General features: G+C 44.7%; 1 protein-coding gene across 3 annotated transcripts in view; it reads left to right on the top strand.

Annotated features, from left to right (window-relative positions):
• Positions 1 to 19,953, top strand: part of LOC142576185 (putative RNA-binding protein EEED8.10) — a 67,843-nt gene that overhangs the window by 13,366 nt on the left and 34,524 nt on the right. For all 3 annotated transcript variants that reach the window (XM_075686192.1, XM_075686194.1, XM_075686193.1), the window contains 10 exons: positions 679 to 847; positions 2,711 to 2,803; positions 5,696 to 5,809; positions 9,068 to 9,165; positions 10,727 to 10,767; positions 11,051 to 11,126; positions 14,901 to 15,068; positions 18,280 to 18,328; positions 18,465 to 18,508; positions 19,024 to 19,103. In XM_075686192.1, the coding sequence (XP_075542307.1) occupies positions 679 to 847; positions 2,711 to 2,803; positions 5,696 to 5,809; positions 9,068 to 9,165; positions 10,727 to 10,767; positions 11,051 to 11,126; positions 14,901 to 15,068; positions 18,280 to 18,328; positions 18,465 to 18,508; positions 19,024 to 19,103 (932 nt within the window). The remainder of the gene's footprint in view (positions 1 to 678; positions 848 to 2,710; positions 2,804 to 5,695; positions 5,810 to 9,067; positions 9,166 to 10,726; positions 10,768 to 11,050; positions 11,127 to 14,900; positions 15,069 to 18,279; positions 18,329 to 18,464; positions 18,509 to 19,023; positions 19,104 to 19,953) is intronic.

The raw sequence follows: 19,953 nt of genomic DNA on the forward strand, positions 1-19,953 counted from the left end.
ATGTATTAGGAATCATGCTACAAATAGAGCACAGCAAAGTCTGTGCACGTGCACACACACACACGCACGCACACACACACACACACACACTCTCTCTCTCTCTCTCTCTCTCTCTCTCTCTCCCTCCCTCTCTTGGGCACCTAACTTGTCCACCAGGCAGCTCAGTTCCGATAAAAAAAAATACCTGCACTCCTTATGCAATACAACTCTGTAACGCTGGCTCCTGGCACACTTTGGTTGCAAACTAGTGCAGCAAAGTCAGGTAGCACTACTTATGCGAACAGTGAGAAGGAATAGAGACGGTGAATAGAATTTAGGCAGCCATCCATTCTGCAAGCATTTGTGGGTGTCATTTCTCTTTTCCTCCCCCGTTGCCAGACTGAGGTTGCTTTATGAAGTGTGAGTTTGTTCAAAACAGTAATAAGCTATCTTTTTTTTTGGAAACTTCCAAAATCTGTGTTTAGATGTTTGTACAAGTACAGTAGTGCATGCAGTCAACTGACATGCATGGTATGCATGAACGAATCAAAGATAGTTATTCTTGCAGTTGGTCAATTAAGAGTTGTAAATGGATGATGACAATGCAAATGAATGAAGGACGAGCAATATAGTAGATGTCACAGTACGGTTGTGCGGCTGCTGTTGCCAGGGAAAGCGTCTGTGTTGCAACTGATGCAGAGGGAACTGGACGGTGATGAAGAGTCAGACATGGAGGCCGACGTGACCCCAGCGACCCCTCCTCCCTCCCCTCGCCGGTCAGTGGACCACGTGGACGACCTGCCAGATGACGCCCTGCTCATGGTGCTCGCCTGGCTTGACATCAAGTCACGCATCCGCATTGAGAGAGGTTCGGGCATCCTCTCCCCCTCTTTGTTTTGTCTAAGTCGAATAGAAACATGCTGCTTTATATTTTTTCACTTGCAGAAGCTTTTGGTTATTCGTTTTGTTTTTCATTAATAGTAAGCCAGCTTAAGTTCAGATATTCGCAGTTAATGGTTCATAAAATATATCATATTACTCTTTATGCCATTTATTATTATTATTTTTTTCACTACTCCGACATGTAGGTAACTGTCGTATGTTTAATGCTTGCCATATTATCATAGCTGTGTAGCAAACTGCAGGAGCACCTGTCTAGCTTTGCCTTTTCAACACTGTCAAATGATTGTATAACTGAAATTAAGTAATTGATTTATTTAGCATTCATTGATGAATGCTAAAAATTTATTAATGCTAAAGCCTTGCCAAGAGATCTGATGGAAGCCTGTGGATTAACTTTGACCATCTGAGGTACTTTGACCCATTCGCTGCTATCCGCCTCATACATGGACGGGCCTTCCATGTTGTGTGCTTTTTATCGAAAGCAGTGGTAGGCTGTACGCTCATTTTTCTTTACACCATGAACATACGTTTGTTTAAGTTTGTTTCAGTATAATTTAAATTTTACTTTGTGCAGTTTTTGAAGTCGCGGGTGTTTTAGTGTGTGAGAAAGCGTGAAGCACTCTGGCATGGGCCATCATCCTCTGGTGAATCTGGGTAACGCCTACTGCAAGATCCATTTTCTTTTTCAAAAGAGGGCTGAGAGAAATTTCTGCCGTCACAAGGCTTGTCATCGCTGTCACTATTGAAGATAATATCCAGTATCTCATGCCCGGAAAGAGTACACGAGCCACCAGAAGGCGACATTTTTTCTGCCGCTCAAGACGATCAAAATCAACCAAAATCACGTATAGAAGTGCGTTCAAGCAACACACGTAACTATTGCCATACATCGGTAACATGTGCGATCATGCTGAGATAAACCGACGAGTGCTGCCATCCATCAGTGGCCTCGAGAAGTAAAAATGCAGCTGCCAGGCGATTCGCTGCCTTTGGCCAGCAAATGGGTTAATGTGTGCAGTGCTCAATGATTCAAATGTGATAATTGGCCCAAATGGGGCGCCGGACTTTTTTGTGCCACCTGTTGGCACTGGGGACACTGTGCCGATGCATGGCGGCATATGAAAGCAACGGACTTTGCAACGCATTGTCACTGCATTTGACCCCCCAGCGACTAAACACGCAGTGCTCAGTTGTGGTGCAAAGAGCACCAGCCGTCCTAGCACTCTTTACTATTGTTGTTATTTGCATCTGTTCACTTCCTGTAAGGTGATCCACTGGATCATTTCCTTTTCTGTATTATTTGTTGGTGCCCTGTAAACTGAGTGATGTTAAGAACGGTGTGTCATTCTGTTTGTATTGTAATACTAAATGCACTCACTCTTCATTCCTGCGCGGTCCCATCACCAAATGGCATTGTGCCCGTGCGGGGCCATTTCTAGAAAACTTTTGTCATTCTAATTGTTGGATTCTGCTACAGTGTTGAAGAGGACAATCACGTTAGTGTTATAATGTCAGGGAAATCGGTGAACCACATAGCCACTTAAAGCAAACTGATAACCTGGATGTGAAAAATTAATTCATCCAGAAAGCTGGTGGATGGCCATCTGTAAAAGTACATTCACCGGAAAAGACCGAATTGTCAGGAGGCAATAAACCTTCAGAGAAAAATTAACACATTGAGCACTAGTTATACAGTTAACAGCTTGCATGTGTGAGCTTTGCATGTTTGAGTTTCGCAAGAGGAAAGGATAACCTTTTGAAGGTCCAGTGATCGTTATGCGACATGCGGTGATTTTCTTCATTCACACGTGTGCCGACGTACTCCCAGTTTGCCAGCGCTGGCGGCGGCTGGCACTCCGTCTCTGGAGGTCCCAGGACAAGCTGTCTTTCTCGGGTGTCTTCTCGATCTGCGAAGGAAAGCGTGAGTGGGCTGCATCGTTTTGTGGTTGGGCGGTTAACAGGGAGGTTATTGTGTAAACCTCTGAATTACACCTTTGGGGCATGTCTCTGTAGCAGTTGTACCAATTAGTGTATGTGGCATATGATGAACCTGTTACACATCGTACAAGCCAAAAGTGTAACTTCTAGAGCACTTAGTAGGCACGGTCAGGCCGGTTTTTCCAGACAAGGTACTCGGCGTCAATTGTGCGGCATGGTTTCGGGGCCACCAATGATGACCTCAACTACTAATTATGGTAACCACACTTCCCCACGCTCTGTATTGTGTGTACAGGTTCAAATACGGGCAGCTCAGAACACAAGTATAGCAGATAGCTGTTGTCTAAGTGGTTTATGCCCCAGTCAGACAAACACATTTAATGCCACTTAGAATGAAAAAGCTTAGTAGTACTAACACTAGCTGCAGAGTGCACTTGCCAGTGAGTGCGCTCACCGAACCTGCTTCACTGCACTAAGTGTGTACCCTCGATAGCACTACTTTAAGAATAAATGGTAAAAACACTTAATCCAATAAGGTAAATGCTCGGGCATGTTGGTAGGATATGAAGGCAGCTTTTTGTGCACAAGACGAGGACAAGAAGGACACACGAGCGCACATTTACAACAGTGTTTTATTTTGAGGAAAGTGACCACATGTATAGCAGAATCCGTGACACACCACGTGTGCGTCACCCGCAGCAAATTCCTATCCCTACGCAAGAAGGATAGCTCCTTACTGGTAGCTCTGAGCCTCGTGCCAACGAGGCGCCGCTTGTGTATGCGTCAGCCCATTCAAAGCTGGTATAAAGGGGCATCGCAAAGTTATGCCTGTCCAATTCTTTAAGCAAGTCTTGCCCAGAGCTTATGGCCGGCAGCTTCTCTGAGCAGGCACTTCACCTCAGGAACGTGGGGTACCTCATACTTGTGCTTGTTAGCGTTGCTGAAGCCCTGTTGAAGCGCATGTCACCACAAATGACTAATGCCACTCAGTCTTCCACACTTTACAAAAAAGTAGCGGTTATTTTGTACATCCATGGCATATCGCATCGACTGAAAAGGATTAGCCAGCGGGCTCATGTAAAAATGGTTTTTCCTGCTCCCGATAAACCGCAATCCTTGTGTGCAGATTGACCAGAGCGTCTGCCCCCAAAGAGCCTGCTTGCAAAAAGAGACATCAGTCAAAGTGCATTGACTGTGCAGAAAAAATAGTTTATAATCTGCCTTTGAACTGTGGCTCTAACTGTGTTGGCCAGAGCAGACGATGCCTTAATGACAGGCTATGGGAGCATTGCTACAATGTGATAGAAATGAAAGGGGGTTTCTTGGATGCCCACTGTAGAAATTGCATGCGTAATCAGGCAGACGCCACGAATACGGTCATGTGTAAATCGGTGTATAGTGCATGCTCAATTGTCAGCAAAAATCGTGAACAGTTAACCCGAGAAATCATCAAAGCAGACCTGATTGACAGGTGTGGTAACACCTGTGTGTCAAAACCGTCTGTCGTCCTTTTCAGCAAGGAGCTATCCTTCTTGTGTAGAGTTATAAATTTTCTGCAGGCAGCGCCCATGTGATGTGTCACAGATTCTGCTATATATGTGGTCACTTTCTTCAAAATAAAACACTCTTCTAAGTCTGTACTCGTGTGTCTCAGCCTCTTCTTTGTCCTCATCTTATGCGCAAAAAAGCTGACTCAATCCAAAGTCGCCATTAATGCAAAGACGACTTAGCTGTGATTTTAAATCTTATAAGCATTCTGGTGGCATTGGTGAAGCCAAAACATGCTTGGCGCCCATTTTTTGGCCCCCATCATATTGTCCAACATGAGTGTCTGCCATTGTGGCTGTCTGGATATTGGATATGTTCCTTGCTTGTATTGGCTAAAACGATTAGCAGTGTTAAAGAGATCATAGTAATTCTTTTCTTTATTCTAATTTTTTTTAGAAATAAGTATTTTTTAATAAAACAGGACTCAAGTATAAAACTCAAAATGATGGAAACCGCATCAATTTCTATGGCTTAGTAGCCCATCAGCGTCATCAATCCGAAATGACACTTCGTTTAAACATTGGCACTATGTTTTAATACTAGGACCATGCTGGCAAAGTGATTCTCAGTAAAGCAAAGTGCGACTGCATAAAGTGTCACTAAGTTTGCCTGTGTGGCTTAGATGCTATACAGTAGGAAAAAAAGAAAGATGTCTAGTAGTCTGTGGTGGTGTATTGCAACATTCACATGGTGCACTTGAGCTCATTGCAGTTCTTTATCTCCTAGGTTATACGTTGGAGTGGATAAAGCACTGCACCATTTTCTATTTGCATTCAGCACAAAATGTGCTAATTAAGGTACAAAAGCTTGCCCTGAAGTATACACCATGCAGCCTTTCTTTCTTTGTCAAGGCAATCATACTGTGCTTTTTGACATTCCTAACATTTCTGATGCTGTGGTACAGGTTCATGTGATGTACGCACATGAGTGCATGACTAATGCTATTGTGGAAGCTTAACATGCATAAGCGCAACCACCAATTCTGCCAACCTGTGGTAAAAGCATAGATAGCATCCATTATCTATAATGTCTAGGCTTTCCACTATCATATTCAAATTTGCAGCTCGTAGAATAGATGGGTTGATTTTTGTGGGGTATTTTTGCGATTTTTGTGACCGGTCTATAATTCTGAAGTTCCCATAAGCGTTGCAGCACAGCCACGGGACAAAATATAACGTCCCCGATTTAGTTTGGAAATTCCACTGAGAGGAAATCACAAACATTGCAAAAAAGTGCCATTGACTTGCTTTCCTGTCTGTCACAGGCTGCCACGTGTGGCTGCTGTGTGAATGGCTAGGCTAATTCATGACTGTTCATGTTTGTGCAGCGCTGACTGTGAGCATTCTCCGAGCCCTCCTGGTTCGCTGCGGTGAGTCCTTGCGCAGCCTGGACTTACCTTCTGCTTCACACGCCCTCGACTACAAGGCAGCCGAGGCCATCAGTGAGTGTGTCCTGCCAGTAGTGTCTGCAGTAATGTGGTGCACACGCCTACTCCCCAGGTTTTGCATACCTTGGCGCCCCTGCCACATTCCTTGCCACTTGCGGCTGGGGTCAACTACGTGGGCGTGGCATAGACTGTGCTCTGTCTCATGAATTCTGCGCAGTGCAGTGTAAGCTATGGGGAATGTCGGCAAATCAGGAATAAGAAGTACCGTATTTACTCGAATCTAACACACACCTCCTTTCCGATAAAACGGGTACAAAAATTGTATGCGCGTTAGGATCGAGTACAACCCCAAATCCGCGTTACCATATTGCCATTGGCATTAGAAAAATGGCCGCCTCCTACGCACTTTCAGCCTAACTGTCGTAGTTTCCTCCATGTGCATACCTCCATGTTCTACGTGTAACCAGGCGCTACTGTAACCTAGTCTACTGCCTGTTTCTCCTGTTTTCTGCATTTATTCAATCAGCATGGAAGCACTGAATGCGAAGACATGCAGAGTCCCCCATGATGCAGCATTTAAAAGGAAAGTTATCGTCTGCGCAGAGACAGACGGAAATCGGGCTGCATCACGGGCGTTCAGAGTTCCTGAAACTTGCATGCGGGACTGGCGCAAACAGAAGGAGAATATTTTCACCAGCAAAGCAACAAGGAAAGGTTTCAGTGGACCGAAGCAGGGCTGCTTCACTGAAATAGAAGTGCTGCTCGCGGAATATGTGCAAGAGCAGCGAGCGTCACAGCAGCCTGTGACGACCGATCTGCTCAAAGTACAGGCGATGCAGTTAGCCCTACAGAAAGGGCTAACGTGGAGTGACTTCAAAGTGAGCAGGCGCTGGCTATCAAATTTTATGAACACGAAAGGCTTTTCTCTTCGAAAGCGGACAGGGATATGCCAAAAATTGCCCGAAATATATGAACAGAAATCGCACAGTTTTCAGCGGCACGTTTTGAAGTTGCGCCATAGAAACGGCTACTACTTCGGACAGATTGAAAGTGACGATCAGATGCCGCTCTACTTTGACATGCCTGCCACCACAACCGTTGAAAAGAAGGGGGCGAAGCAAGTACGCGTTTTGTCTTTCGGCCACGAAGAAACTAGTCACCGCAATGCTTTGTTGCCTTGTGGATGGGCACAAGCTGCCTCAGTATCTTATCTTCAGACGGAAGATGCTCCCGAAAAGAATCGCGTTTCTGAGTGGTGTCATTGTGCACGCAAATGAAAAAGGTTGGATGACCACGGACTTGGTTGGTGACTGGATTGATAACATTTGGCAGTAGAGACCCGGCGGCAGTTTGGGTCTGCGTGGGATGCTTGTACTCGACGCGTTCAGGTGCCACCTTGACCAGCGCATCAAAGACAAGTTGGCTGCATGCGACGCCGACCTTGTCGTGATACCCGGCGGCAAGACATCACAGCTCCAACCGCTCAAAGTTTGTTTGAACAAGCCAGTGAAAGATAGAATTCGGGTGCTCTACACCAAATGACTTGTCAGTGGCTGCCATGAATTCACGCCTGCCAATAAAATGAAGCGTGCCTCGCTGCAGGAGTTTGCTGGATGGATGAAAGATGCATGGTGCATGATCCCATTTGCCATGGTCAATAAGGCTTTAAAAAGGGCGGGATTTCGAATGCCATGGACGGCACTGAGGATGAAATGCTTTGGTCTGTTGATAGCAATAAGGACTTGTGTGATAGTGGCGACGAGTGATATCTATTTCCCCACGCAACTCGTACCGGCGCAGTGAAAATCTTGGCAGCAAGACATGCCGCTTCCATTTGTGTTTTTATTCATCGCAACTTTAGTGTATTAGTGTAGGAATAAATCTGTTTTTTTCCAAAATAGAGATAATAGTATTTCTATATGAAAACACGAGGTGTGCGGTATTGTACGCTTTTCTGCTTTGGTCATGGAATACGGGTGCACATTACAATCGAGGATTTCATTTTCTTATTTTTTGGTCACGGAAAACGGGTGCGTGTTTTCAATCGAGGGTGTGTTAGAATCGACTAAATATGGTAACTGCACATCTCAAGCAAGGTACTCTCCTTTTGTGTACCACTAAAGCTTCATTTATCATGATAATCAGCCAGCCTTTGCTGTGACGTAGTTAATAGCACGAAAAAATTGTTAATAGAAAAAGAAAAGAGAGGAGACAGGACGAAGTGCTGGTACTTCAACTTTGATAAGTTGGAGTACGAGTGCTCTGTCCGGTCCCCCCTCTTTTTTTCGTCATGTCACAGCAACATCACCAACTAGCCCAGCTCTCTTCTTTAGCACTTCAGCCAGCAAAAAGAACTAGTGGCAGACAATAGACGAGTCCTTCTTCCTGTTTCTCATTTCACCTTGAATCATGACACCCCGAGTTTTTTCTGCAGTGCACGGAGTTAATGGGATTGTTTATGGCTTCAAAGGTGCCATGTGTGGCTTTCCTTCGGGGCCATGGCCTCCACCGAGGCCTGTCTGGAGCTTCACATATAGGGAAAATGTGTAACGTTATCAACACTGCTATGCAAGTGTTGCGGCCTGGGCTAGTCTAGGCCCTTCTTTCTGCAGTACACCACTTTTTTAGCTCCAAAAAAATTGAGATTTACTGTTGTTTCTCTGCATATGAGTGGCTCATGAAAGCCCATTTGCGGGCTGTCACTATACGCAGCGGTCTCAAACTCTTACCTGGTGTCTGACCACACATACACTACACAGCTGCAAGCGACCCACATTGTGGGGCCTTTAAAAGGCAGGAGCAAGTGGCTAAGCTTAAGACAGTATAGGTATATAGTGGACTCTCTTTCAACAGAACCTCAAGGGACCAGGGAAATTAGTTCCGTTTATCAGCAGTTCTACTTACTGAGAGACAAAGCTCAGTACAACAGCATGAATACAAAATCAACCAACCATGAGGATGGTGTTCCGTTTCAGAGGCAGTTCCATTTAAGTGATTTCCGTTTATCAAGATTCCACTGCCTGATAACATGGATGAAAGCTTGGGAGAGCCATGCAGGCTTCGTACAACATTCGGCGAGCCACTTCACTTTTGAAACTCCTGACATGGTGTTCCAAGATTACTCTTTCACATCGATAGAGTGCTGGCAGCCAAGCCTAGTATGTTGACAACCAACAACTCGCATCAAATCTGTAGCACAATTACGAATACAGTGCAAGTTCTTTCATGAGAACTATTGGGGAGACAGAGTAAGCTGCCCGCTGTATGTGTACTTAACTGTTGCTAGGCTAATTTGTGATGCGGACTGTGCAGGCATGCTGTGCCCCAACCTGGAGTACCTGGATGCGTCTGGTGTGCAGCTGACCAATGTGTCTGTCCAGCAGCTCGCCCAAAAGTGCCCAAAGCTCAAGGTTGGTGAGGTCGAGGTCTCTTGATATTGCAGGGAGAATGTGTAGCATGCAAGGGACAGTGCATGTGTTTGTAGTGAAGCACGAGCAAAGTGGAAAGGGCATACTTGCACTGAGCTGTCTAGACATCTGCTGCACAATATGCTACGTATGTATTTATGGGTGGTCTTGCATAAATGCACATTGCTTTGTACAAGTACAGTTAAACCTCCATATAATGAAGTAGGTAAAATTGACAATTTGCTTCGTTATATTGAAATTTCGTTGTATAAAAATTCAACCTTTTATGCAAATAAGTACAGCCACCGATCGATTTTTCTTACACAGAAAGGATTGCAGAATTTTCAGAATTATCGCGCAGTCGAAAAAGCTAATTTGAATCAGAAAACAATTCATCTTGATGAATTTGGGAGGCAGTGACAAATGATACGGTTTCATGCCACATCGACGATATCATCTTCTCGGCAGTGCGAATTAAGCGAAGCCAGCCACGCTTTCACGTGCACTCCGCCCCCATGGCTAATAGCGTCACCCACACTGTGACGATGCTATCGGGAAAAGCGCCGGCAGCGGGGAGTGAACACTTTGTCTGCCTCTCACTCCAACGGGTCACCGAAACTCGAGATTACGCAACTTCCAATGCTAAACACGCGGCAAGACGGCGTACATGATGCCACGCCATCTCAGCACGCCCATTCATTGCACTCGCGCCAGATTACCTCTGAAGCAGGGAGCACAGTTGCGTATGTGCTCAGCCTTGCTTACAGCCATGCGCAGCCAGGGCCGAGATGTGCGCCAGAAATAGGGACGCATGTGCCAACTTACCCCCCCCCCCCCGCCCCTTGCGCGTGCTTGATGGCGTTACCGCAAGCTTGCTCCCCTCCCCCTATATCCCTTTGCTCGCGCGGGAAGGCGGTACTCGAAGCCATCTTTCTTGTCTCACCCTCGCACACTTTCACTTGCACCTAAAGCACACAGTGCGCGGGCCGCAATACGCGATAGGAACTTATTGCACTTGAGCTTTTTACGGAACGTGATGCGGCTTAATTTTGGAGGTCGCTCTTGTCGCGCCATGCATGATTTGAGAGGTGCGTTTGCAAGGAGCTGCTTGTAATTCAGTCATTTGACCATCTACGTCTGCATAAGCTTACCTTTATTGTCTTGGCATTCCTTTGTTGTAGAAGCGAAATTTTGTTATATTGAGGTTCTAATTACATAGTGCTCCATGGACAAGAGGTTATGAAAAGGTAAATGGTTTGTTATATCGAGAATTTCATTATATTGAAGTTCGTTTTTCAAGGTTTAACTGTATATCGTTTGAAAGAGAGCTGCGGTTTGTGTTGCAACCGTAATATGTATTATCATGGTTCATTTTGCTGGATGATAAGTAGTACCATCTCACAAGGTGCTTGCACTGTGTAACATTCAAGTGATTATAGTCTGTGTGAGCTGCATCAAAATTAGGATACATTGTAGTCGTTGAATTGATACTGTAATCTTGTGCTGTCTTTCTGCAAGGCTTATTGAGCTAATGCAGTGCCTTATCGTTTGTGACCTTTTTCAGACTGTTTTGCTGAAAAGGTGTAGCGACGTTGGGGAGAAAGGGTGAGTCCTTCATTATGCCTTGCATTAGTGTTCCTGCACAAAGTGCTGCTGTGCATATGCAATGGGCTTGTTGTGCTGTACCTCCTTCCTTTTGTTTGTATTGTTATGCAAGGAGTTTTGAAAACAGTGACACAAACTTATGTTGCTTCTCCATGAACCCATACTAACTTTACTCAAGTGAACCTGGATTCTTTTATTTGTGTGAGTGTGTCTGTGTAATGTTTCTGTGTATATTTTATGTAAGCATGTTCAGTATAACTTAAGTATCTTCTTTTTTTTTCAGGCTTTGGTGGCTTCTTCATCTGTGCAAGTATTTAGAACATTTGGACTTGACTGAATTGCACAAGTTATCTGGTCAGGTAAGAAACAGTTATTATAGTAAAACCTCATTAATTTGAAGTCTGCTGGATTGCTCAAAATTTCTAAATTAAGCATATCTTCTAATGGAGAAAAAAGAAATCATAAGGAAAAAATTGGCAGAACTGCACAACACAAGCTTGGCATGTTTACTTTTCTTCTAGCATGACTAGTCATAATCATTGATGTGGGATTTCTTGATACAGTAGTTTGCTCCATGAAAGGTCATGATCCTCAGCCGACTAATCGCATGTACACAACACGCTAGCAGTGGAGAAAATGTAGCAGCACGAGAAAACATGCGACATAGCTAATATTTACACTGAAAAAGCCATAACCGGAAAAGCAACAGTGCTGTTGTTATTATGACGACGCTGATGGCGCTATTACTCGCTTCTTTGTAGCGGATGGAAACACATACAATCACTGCAGCACCGTCAGTTGTACAGCTTACCATCGCCCACATCATAGACTCAAGCGCTTGCTCAAATTGCAGTCGCAGGGACAGCTTTCTTAGTCCGATCTCGAAAGCCATGCATTTACTGTATTTGCTATACTTTTGCACGTATAACCCGCCACCACATACTCTATTTACTTGCATAATGATCGCACTCGCGTACTGATCGCACCCCTGAATTTCGTTGTCAAAATTCGATTTTTTTTATTTCCAGTGTAATGATCGCACCCCGAACTTCCTGCAGCAATATGTCGTGTGCCAAGTCTAGCTAATAATGATCGTGCTTACCATCTGTCGAATGCTACGTGAACGACTCTTCATGACAAACCAGGTGGTGTGCACGCACCAAACATTCTTCAGCAGATGCCCCATTTCATTCCTTTCATCACTTTCCGCACTTCTATTACAAAAAAAAAAAAAAAAGAAGCTACAACCAAACTTGCCTTTATTATGTGTAGGCTTTATAATGGTTGTGGTCAACAAGAACAAAAAAGGCGCCTTTCGATTCTTCTCCTCTGCACTCGTGGGCAAGCAACAAATCGCGAGTGGCAACGGTAGCAGCCACGTCTACAATGATACGTTAGAAGTGTACCCTGTTCACACGCCGACGCTTGTAACACAGCTAAGATATTTGCCCACCCTTAGCGGAAACCTGCCGTATTAGGATAGTAAAGACAAATGCCGCAGTTTCCGCAGCATGCCCGCCATGTGTTTTTATGTCACTGGCAGCCTAGCACGCCCATCTGTTTGTGTCCCCTCAAAGTGGACATGGCTACGTTATTGCCGCAAACTTGCCAATATTAACAATATTATTCATTACTGATAGGGAAGAAACTGTTTCAATGCACGTAATGTACTCACAAGAAGAAAAAAATCGCGTTCGGCTTGTTCGGCTTGCTCCGCCGGCCGCCTTTTTTTGTTTTGGTGTCCCGCACTACATGCAGTGGCAGCTGCCTATTTGTTGACCTGTTGTCATCCCACAACAAACGTGAAATGAAAAAAAATTTTTTTTTCTTTTTGCAGGAAATTTATCCCCTGTAGTGATCGCACCTCTGAACTTGCGTCAATTTTTTTGGACAATAAGTGTGATCATTATGCGAGTAAATACGGTACCACCCCTATGTGTATTAGATCTGAGGCTGATATAGTGCAAATGGCAATGACGATGCGGCGCTTACATTATGAAAGCTCATTTTAAAAGCATGTTTCTCTTCTGTGAAGGCAAATTCTGTGTGTCATGCCTTTTCTCATCTCAAACATGAGGGGCATGCTTTGTTTTTTTTTTTTAGTAAATCAGGTGTGTGTTACATTCAGGTGCACTTTTATTGCTTGCATTAAACCCGCAAAAATTCGGTGTGCGTTAGAATCGTGTAAGTACAGTATGTAACTGCAAGAGCTAGAAGCAGTCAACATTGGAAGCAAATGCAGGAGCCAGAAACACGTCATGGCCGCCACATTTTTAACACCGCTTCCGAGATATGCGAAGCCAGAAGTGCGTCGCAGCGTGCCAGTCTCGGACGCCACTCCCGGAAACTACGAATTATCCGGGTGGATGTGCACGGTCTTTTCAAATGAGAAAAATTTACATTGCAAATATGGGACTACACAAATTCTACGAATGAACTAAATTTTCTAGTAAACCGAGATTGAATTATCAAAGTTATACTGCATACCATTGAACCCACTTATAACGATACTGTTTTTAATAATTTATCAGTTATAAGCTGCTGCACCATCAACTTTTGTATGTTTTTCTTAGTGAAATAACCCGCTTATTACAATGCCCTGATGCTGCATTATCGGTCATAACGATGATGTCTGGCTGCGGGGTGTCCGAGCCGAAAGGTAGTGAAATGCAAAATCCTTGAAAAGAAAAAAAGAAACCGAAAAGTTCGAGCTGCTGCACGATGGGCTGCTGCTCCAACAATCGCCACGCGCTCATTTTCCAGCCATCTCCACGTGCCTCTTTCCCGTCGCCCTACCACCCCTCTGAACAGGAATGGGCTGCACCTAGAGTTCTACGCTGCCCAACCCTGCAAAACAAGAATGGACTGTGCCAACTGCGCTGCTCACAGATTGCTCGCATGTTGCTCGCTAGCTCCTCATTCAGTGCAGTTCTGCAAACAGCTTAATAGCCCGCGTTCGTCTATGTTGGTTGCGTCGAAATTGTTCCTGGCCACACGGTTTCTCAGCCTCGTTTGACCAATCGAGACAAACCAACACTCGCCGCCGACACAGAAGATGGCTAATCTGCCCACTGATCATTGGCAATGCACGACGTTGCCAGTAAAAAGAAAGCGACGGCTATACATTTGGTAGCTAAGTGCTTCTAACCGATGAGGTGATCGTCGTGAATGTGTTTCTATCAGACAGCGACGGCGAAGACAGCAGCGATGACACGGTAGGGCAGGCTGCCTCAACGTTGTCCTCACAGGGGGCCCGGCAGATGATTCGGTCCCTCCGGGGCTTCATTTTCACGAGGAACCTTTCGCTGCACTATGTGGAGCACCTGGATGCCTTGGAAAAGCATGTCAGCAAGCATGCAAGGCTAACGGAACATCGGGTTTTCTCATGCAAGCCAGTGAAAAGTATGTGGCAGGATACTTGCGGCGATCTTGCATCAGTGTTTCTTCTGGATTTCTCAAGCCGACAGGCCGCAGCGGCAGCCCTCTCGCAATTTTTAAAATGCCCCTTTTAGGGCCACCAGAGCGATGCCTCGGCAGTGCTCCCGTATCGCATGCCACCCATGACCCCTCTCTGCAGTTGTTATACCAGTGCCATTCTTTAACTCCGACAGCCGCGGCTTGTTACATGTGATCAGAGTGCGTTTTGATGTTTTTTCATGCAACTCGGTTATAACAATTATTGGTTATAACAATGGAATTTTCGTGGCGCTTGAATATTGTTGTAAGTGGGTTCGACTGTATTCATATTTAGGGATGCTCACAGAACGCTTTCGGAACATTGAAGCCATGACAAAAGAAGAATTTCGCTCACTGAGCTGTGCAGCCCAGTATAGAAAGGTTCATGTGCAAGTTCGCTATGCATCCCTGCATCCCTGCTCGATTGATGAAATTTAATGCCGCAAGGTAGTGCAGGGATCACAGCAGCAAATGCAACAGTGAAGTTCTCCTCAAAATTGGTACATACACTAGCATATCTGTTTTGAGTACCCATAGCTATGTGCTTACTGCAGCCAGGGGCAGTATTATCAAGTTGTCACATCTGGGTATATGATCACTGGTGTGAGATTTCGTGTGACTTGATGCTAGACCATTCTGAGGGAAAATGTGTGCATTCCTGTCTCTCCCGCATGCAGTGTTTCCACATGGCAGGGGTTCGGTTGCGTCGTCTCGTGCTTCGTGGCTGTTCGGGTTTGACTGCAACGGGCCTCTCCAAGATAGCCACCAAGTGCTGCTTCCTTTCGGAGCTGACACTGAGCGACTGCCTCCAGATATCGGACCACGACCTGCTCCTGCTTTGCCAGGTGCAGTGAGACGCCCTTATTTGCCATATTTTTTCATGCAGATCTTCCTTGTTGCTGACTGAGCAGTGGAATGGGCAGGCACAATAGAACTTTGCCTTGGGGAAACTAAAAAAGAAAAGAATGCAAGGAAAAAACACATTATTTGGAAAAATGTTTGGCCACAAGGACAAGATTGGAATGACAATATTTCTTTGTTCTTTGTATAATGTGTACCATCAGCATAAATTAAAGTGTTAAAAAAAAATATATATATATATATATATATATATATATACCATATTTACTCAAATCTAGGCCGGCCCCAATTCTAAGCCGATCCCCAGATGTCCAGATCCAGAAAAAAATATATATACATATATGCAAATCTAGGCCAATAGCTTTTTTTTTTTTTTCATGTAATCATATACGAAACTCTAGACTTAGATTTGTTGATTTTAAAAAAGCATGTCAGTTTGTAATTGAAAATGATAAATATGGTGCATAGCTCGCGCCATTTAGAAAAGTCAGTACCACAGCCGCTACTAGCCGCTCCATCAGCAAACTGAAATACTACACGAGCGACGTCGCCATTTTTACCTGTGTCGTATCGGCATACAGGCGATGCCACTATAGCACCGCTTTCAAACGAAAAGTTGTGCTAGCCATAGAGGCATCGTCAAACGTTCAAGCCAAGTGGGACTTGAGCATCGTTGAAAAAAATGGCCGTTGTTGGAGGGGGCAACGGGAGTTGCTTTTTGCGTGGTAGCGAACTTCAAAGCAGCTAGGCCTAGAGTTGCCGTGGTGTGGCTACGACTGCCAGCGATCTGCGTGCGAGAGCGTCGGCTCGAGGCAGCGCGATAATCAAACTGGCGGTGGTGGTGGCTTCAATTAGTGCCGTTTCGGACCTGCGGTCATGGCAAAAAGTTCGAAAAGTCGGTTGGCGAAGGTTTTTTGTGTCCTAAATTTCAGATGTCCTTATGCATTAACTCTACATGGCATTGCCGCGACACTAACAGAAGTCACTAACCCATCATGAACAGAAGTAATTGGTGATGCGTGCCTGCACATGCCTTTGCACAAATTTCCGGCCCAGCTTTTCTTTTTTTCTTGGCGCGCGACATTGAGAAATCTCTCCTATGCTTTTCCTCTGTGGCGGGGTCAGAGGAATGCTAGTCGGCGCCGCCGCCGCTTGATTTGGTGCGCTGCTGAAAGCATTGTCAGAGCTCAGTCTGTTCTGTTCGAATTAACTGTTGCAAATGCTTGCGCGTTCGAATTACCAGGCGTTTTCACCGATTGGAATACACATTTGCTTTGACGGGACAACAGAGTTAGTGCGAATAAAGCGAAAGTTCGAATTAAGCGTTTTGAATTAACGAGATTCGACTGTATAGCGAGCAAAAAAGGCATTGGCGGTGACATCGAGTATCAGGAGTGTTACAATCTAAGCCCACAGATTTTCAACACTTTTCCTCTGTATATAACAACAGTTTTACAACCCAAGGTCGCCGTAAGTTACAAAAAAAATTTTAAGTATTAGTCTTTGAGGCGTAATGTGTAGGTCTTTTATCTCAAAACTTAAATATAGACTTTCTGCATAGTGAAACAACTTAAAAATGCACTTCGTGTACCGGCGCAGTAGACTGATAAGGCCAGTGACCGGGAGTTCCTTGGGCAAGCGAAACCATCTATAGCCTCCAAGATTGAGAGGCGCACGCTATAAATAGAGAGCGAGCACCATCCTCCCGTTTTGGAGGTTATGCCCACTTTTGCTTAGTTGACAAAACACTCCAGGGGACGGCACTTTTTCTTTTTCCTCTCTTTTTTTGGTCAGCGCTATCGTCATAATTGCTTAATACGGGATCATTTCTTTTTAAAGTTTCGGTTCCGATTTTGCATGTGTTGTGTCCACTCAGCAGGTGTGTCTCGGAACAGTTGTCGCATCCTTGTGTGTGTTTGTGCACCTTCACATTTATGTGATTGGTGCCACCTCCTGTGCCTTTGTGAGAGCCAAGTGGTGCGAAATGACATGGCTTGTTTCTTCTATGTCTATGGTGATCTCCACCAACGAAGATCGCCAAGGGGGTGACACTCTTGTTGATTATATACGGAGATGACATCACTCTTTCACAAATCCAACCAAATCTGATCGCCGCCAAGTGTAGTATGAGGCGGGGCATTATTAGAGATTTTTGTAAGCCACTGTAAGCCTAACAAATTTTATTTTTTTGGATTGAGTGAGCTTTTCAGACTGTTCGATTTTTCGTATGATTTTTCGGTCCCCACGAGGTCTGGAAAATCTGTCAACGACAGTACACAGTAGCAGTAGGAAGAAGCGCGCACTGATCCAAACACCCTTCTTGATTGACATTGGCTATTGGCCAATAGTGTATGCATACGGGAATGTGCTATATTACAAAATAAAGCTCCCGGAAAAGAGTGAAGAACAGGCTTCTGTTGAAAAGAGACTGCTTGAGAAAAAGATGGCTTCACTTCTAAGATCCGCGTGCTGCGGACGATTGCAAAATTAGGCTGAGATGTTCACAGCAGCATATGCTATCCGCGGACTGCGTGTTTTCACCAAACCCGAACGGTGGTTCAGGGCCCCTTTAAACCTGAGTAAACATGCCTTTAATTTCGAATAAGTCTCGTAGCTCATCCGCAGTTTCTTATTCGCACAACAACCACTGGCCCTTGGGTCATTCCAGATGTCTTTCACGCACATCACCAGCTATGGGAGTTTGGTGTCATGGTGCTTGGCTGCATACACAGTGTTCACTCTTTCCCTCTTTCTATTGCCCTTTCCCTTACCCCAGTGTAGGGTAGCAAACCGAATGCTCATCTGGTTGACGTGTCTGTCTTTCCTCTCCTTGATTACTCTCTCTCTCTCTCTCTCTTAAACCCGAGAAAATTCTGTGTGCGTTTATATTCAGGGGCGACTTAGAATTGAATAAGTACGATGATTGTAATTGGTTACCTTTTTTTCTGTGACGTGTACAAGTCTGATATAAACACACCTTATTCTCATTTATGATGCATCTTTTAATGTCTCTCTGCACCATAGTAACTGTTTAATTTTCCTAGGTGCTAGTCATAAATCTCACTTTCTGCACTGCTTACATCTTGCCTAATTGTGTTTGGGGGGCTAGGATGCCTTTCTGCGAAGAGCACCGACTGAAAGACAGCATACACATTTTTAGCTGCTACTTCTTTTTATTTTTTCTCCTACAACCAGAACCTGAGGGCGCTAAGGTTGCTCCACCTGTCGGGATCATTCCTCAACTGTAAGCAGGTTTTTCAGTTATTCTTCATTGAATTGTCAGATGTATGGTTTTGTGTACTCCCTTGAACCTGTTGGTGTTCACAGTTTACTAGTGGCTGATTTGGTGCCTATTGTTTTGGATTTTTTTCCTCCTGTAGTGACTGGTGACAGTATTGGTGCCATTGGCCACTTGCCCCTCTTGGTAAGCAGCTAGTGAAATTGTTAACTTTATTGTGATGTTTATTTTTCACTGAAAAAAGGAAAAGAAAAATGTTTCCTCACCCACTGTTGTTTCTAACCTACCCCTGTTTCTCTTTATTTTTTACATGCATATATTTTTCACTAGAGTTACTATGATGAAAAAAATTTTTCTTCGTCTTCTAAAAAATTTTTACTGCAGCGTACTATAAAGCGCGCCCCTTGAACTTTTTAATAATTTGCATGCAGCAATTCGTTGTAACCGTTGGATATTATTTTTTGCATTCCTAATTGCGAGTTTTCTTTTTTGCTTGAGGTTGTGTTCATCTTCTTCTCTTACATTTACTTTATTTTTGCTACCATTGATTAATTCAGAAATACTTATTGCCTTCATGCATAAGCAAAGTTAGTGTAATCTCTCAGAAATTGTCAGGATATACTATCCGTATTACACTCACCTAAAAGACACAGTGGAACTGTTATGTCTCACTCTCTCTTTTCTTTTGCTTGAAAATGCAGGAGGAACTAAATTTGAGTCACAACAAGGCTGTCAACGATGTGGTCATCGGAGCCATATGCGCAGGCTGCACCAAACTGAGGTCAGTCAGTGGCTTGCTGAAATGTGGGCTCTCTTACGGGCATTGTAGCATAGTAGCCCAGCGAGTGCAAAAAAAAAAAAAAATGCAGGGGCAAAATGTTTGTTTATTTGTGCAAGGACAGGCACTAGCGCCGAGTCTGTAGTGTCTCTGAAGTCAAGTGGAACGACATTTTAACTTGTGAGGATGCTGAACTCTCCTGGGCCTCCTGAAATTTGTCTGTGTAGGCAGATGTCCTTGTATGAAAGGGAACAGCACACCGTAGTGGGAACATACATAGAGTGCATTTACTATTCCTTTTATATCATCAAGCCAGCCAGCTGCAATACAAGGAATGATTCCTTGATGGAGACACGACGAAGGATGAAGTAAGTTTGATCAAGGTTACCATACGAATGTTTGCCCATGTGGACAGCCGCAGCCAGAGTCGTTTGTGGGTCCTATCCTGCGAGCTGAAGTGCACGAGTGACAATTTTTGCCCCTGACGTTGCCGTGCACCTAAGCTGAACAGCAGGCCTTTTCCTGGGACAATCCTTTTAACCACTCCAAGGAGCGGGTAGTCCGTCTGTGCTTGCTGCCATCCTGTAGCTGTAGAGAAGGAAACCAGTTCCTCTCGCGCCCAAGTTGTCCGTGCCTGTGAGATGGAACTCGCGTTAGAACTGTGTGTAGCACACCAACTCCCCGCATGGCATGTGTGTCATGTGTCAAAACCGAACGTTGAGAGATGTGGAAGACGGGCTGGAAAGCCCAATGTCAGCAGACGTGGGAGAGTTCAGCATCCCTACAAACACTGTAATGACGTTTGATTTGAGATTTGCTAATGCAGTCTGTGTGTTTTTTAACTTTGGCATTG

This window comes from Dermacentor variabilis, chromosome 3 (genome assembly GCF_050947875.1).
Source record: "Dermacentor variabilis isolate Ectoservices chromosome 3, ASM5094787v1, whole genome shotgun sequence".
NCBI classification, from domain to species: Eukaryota; Metazoa; Arthropoda; class Arachnida; order Ixodida; family Ixodidae; genus Dermacentor; species Dermacentor variabilis.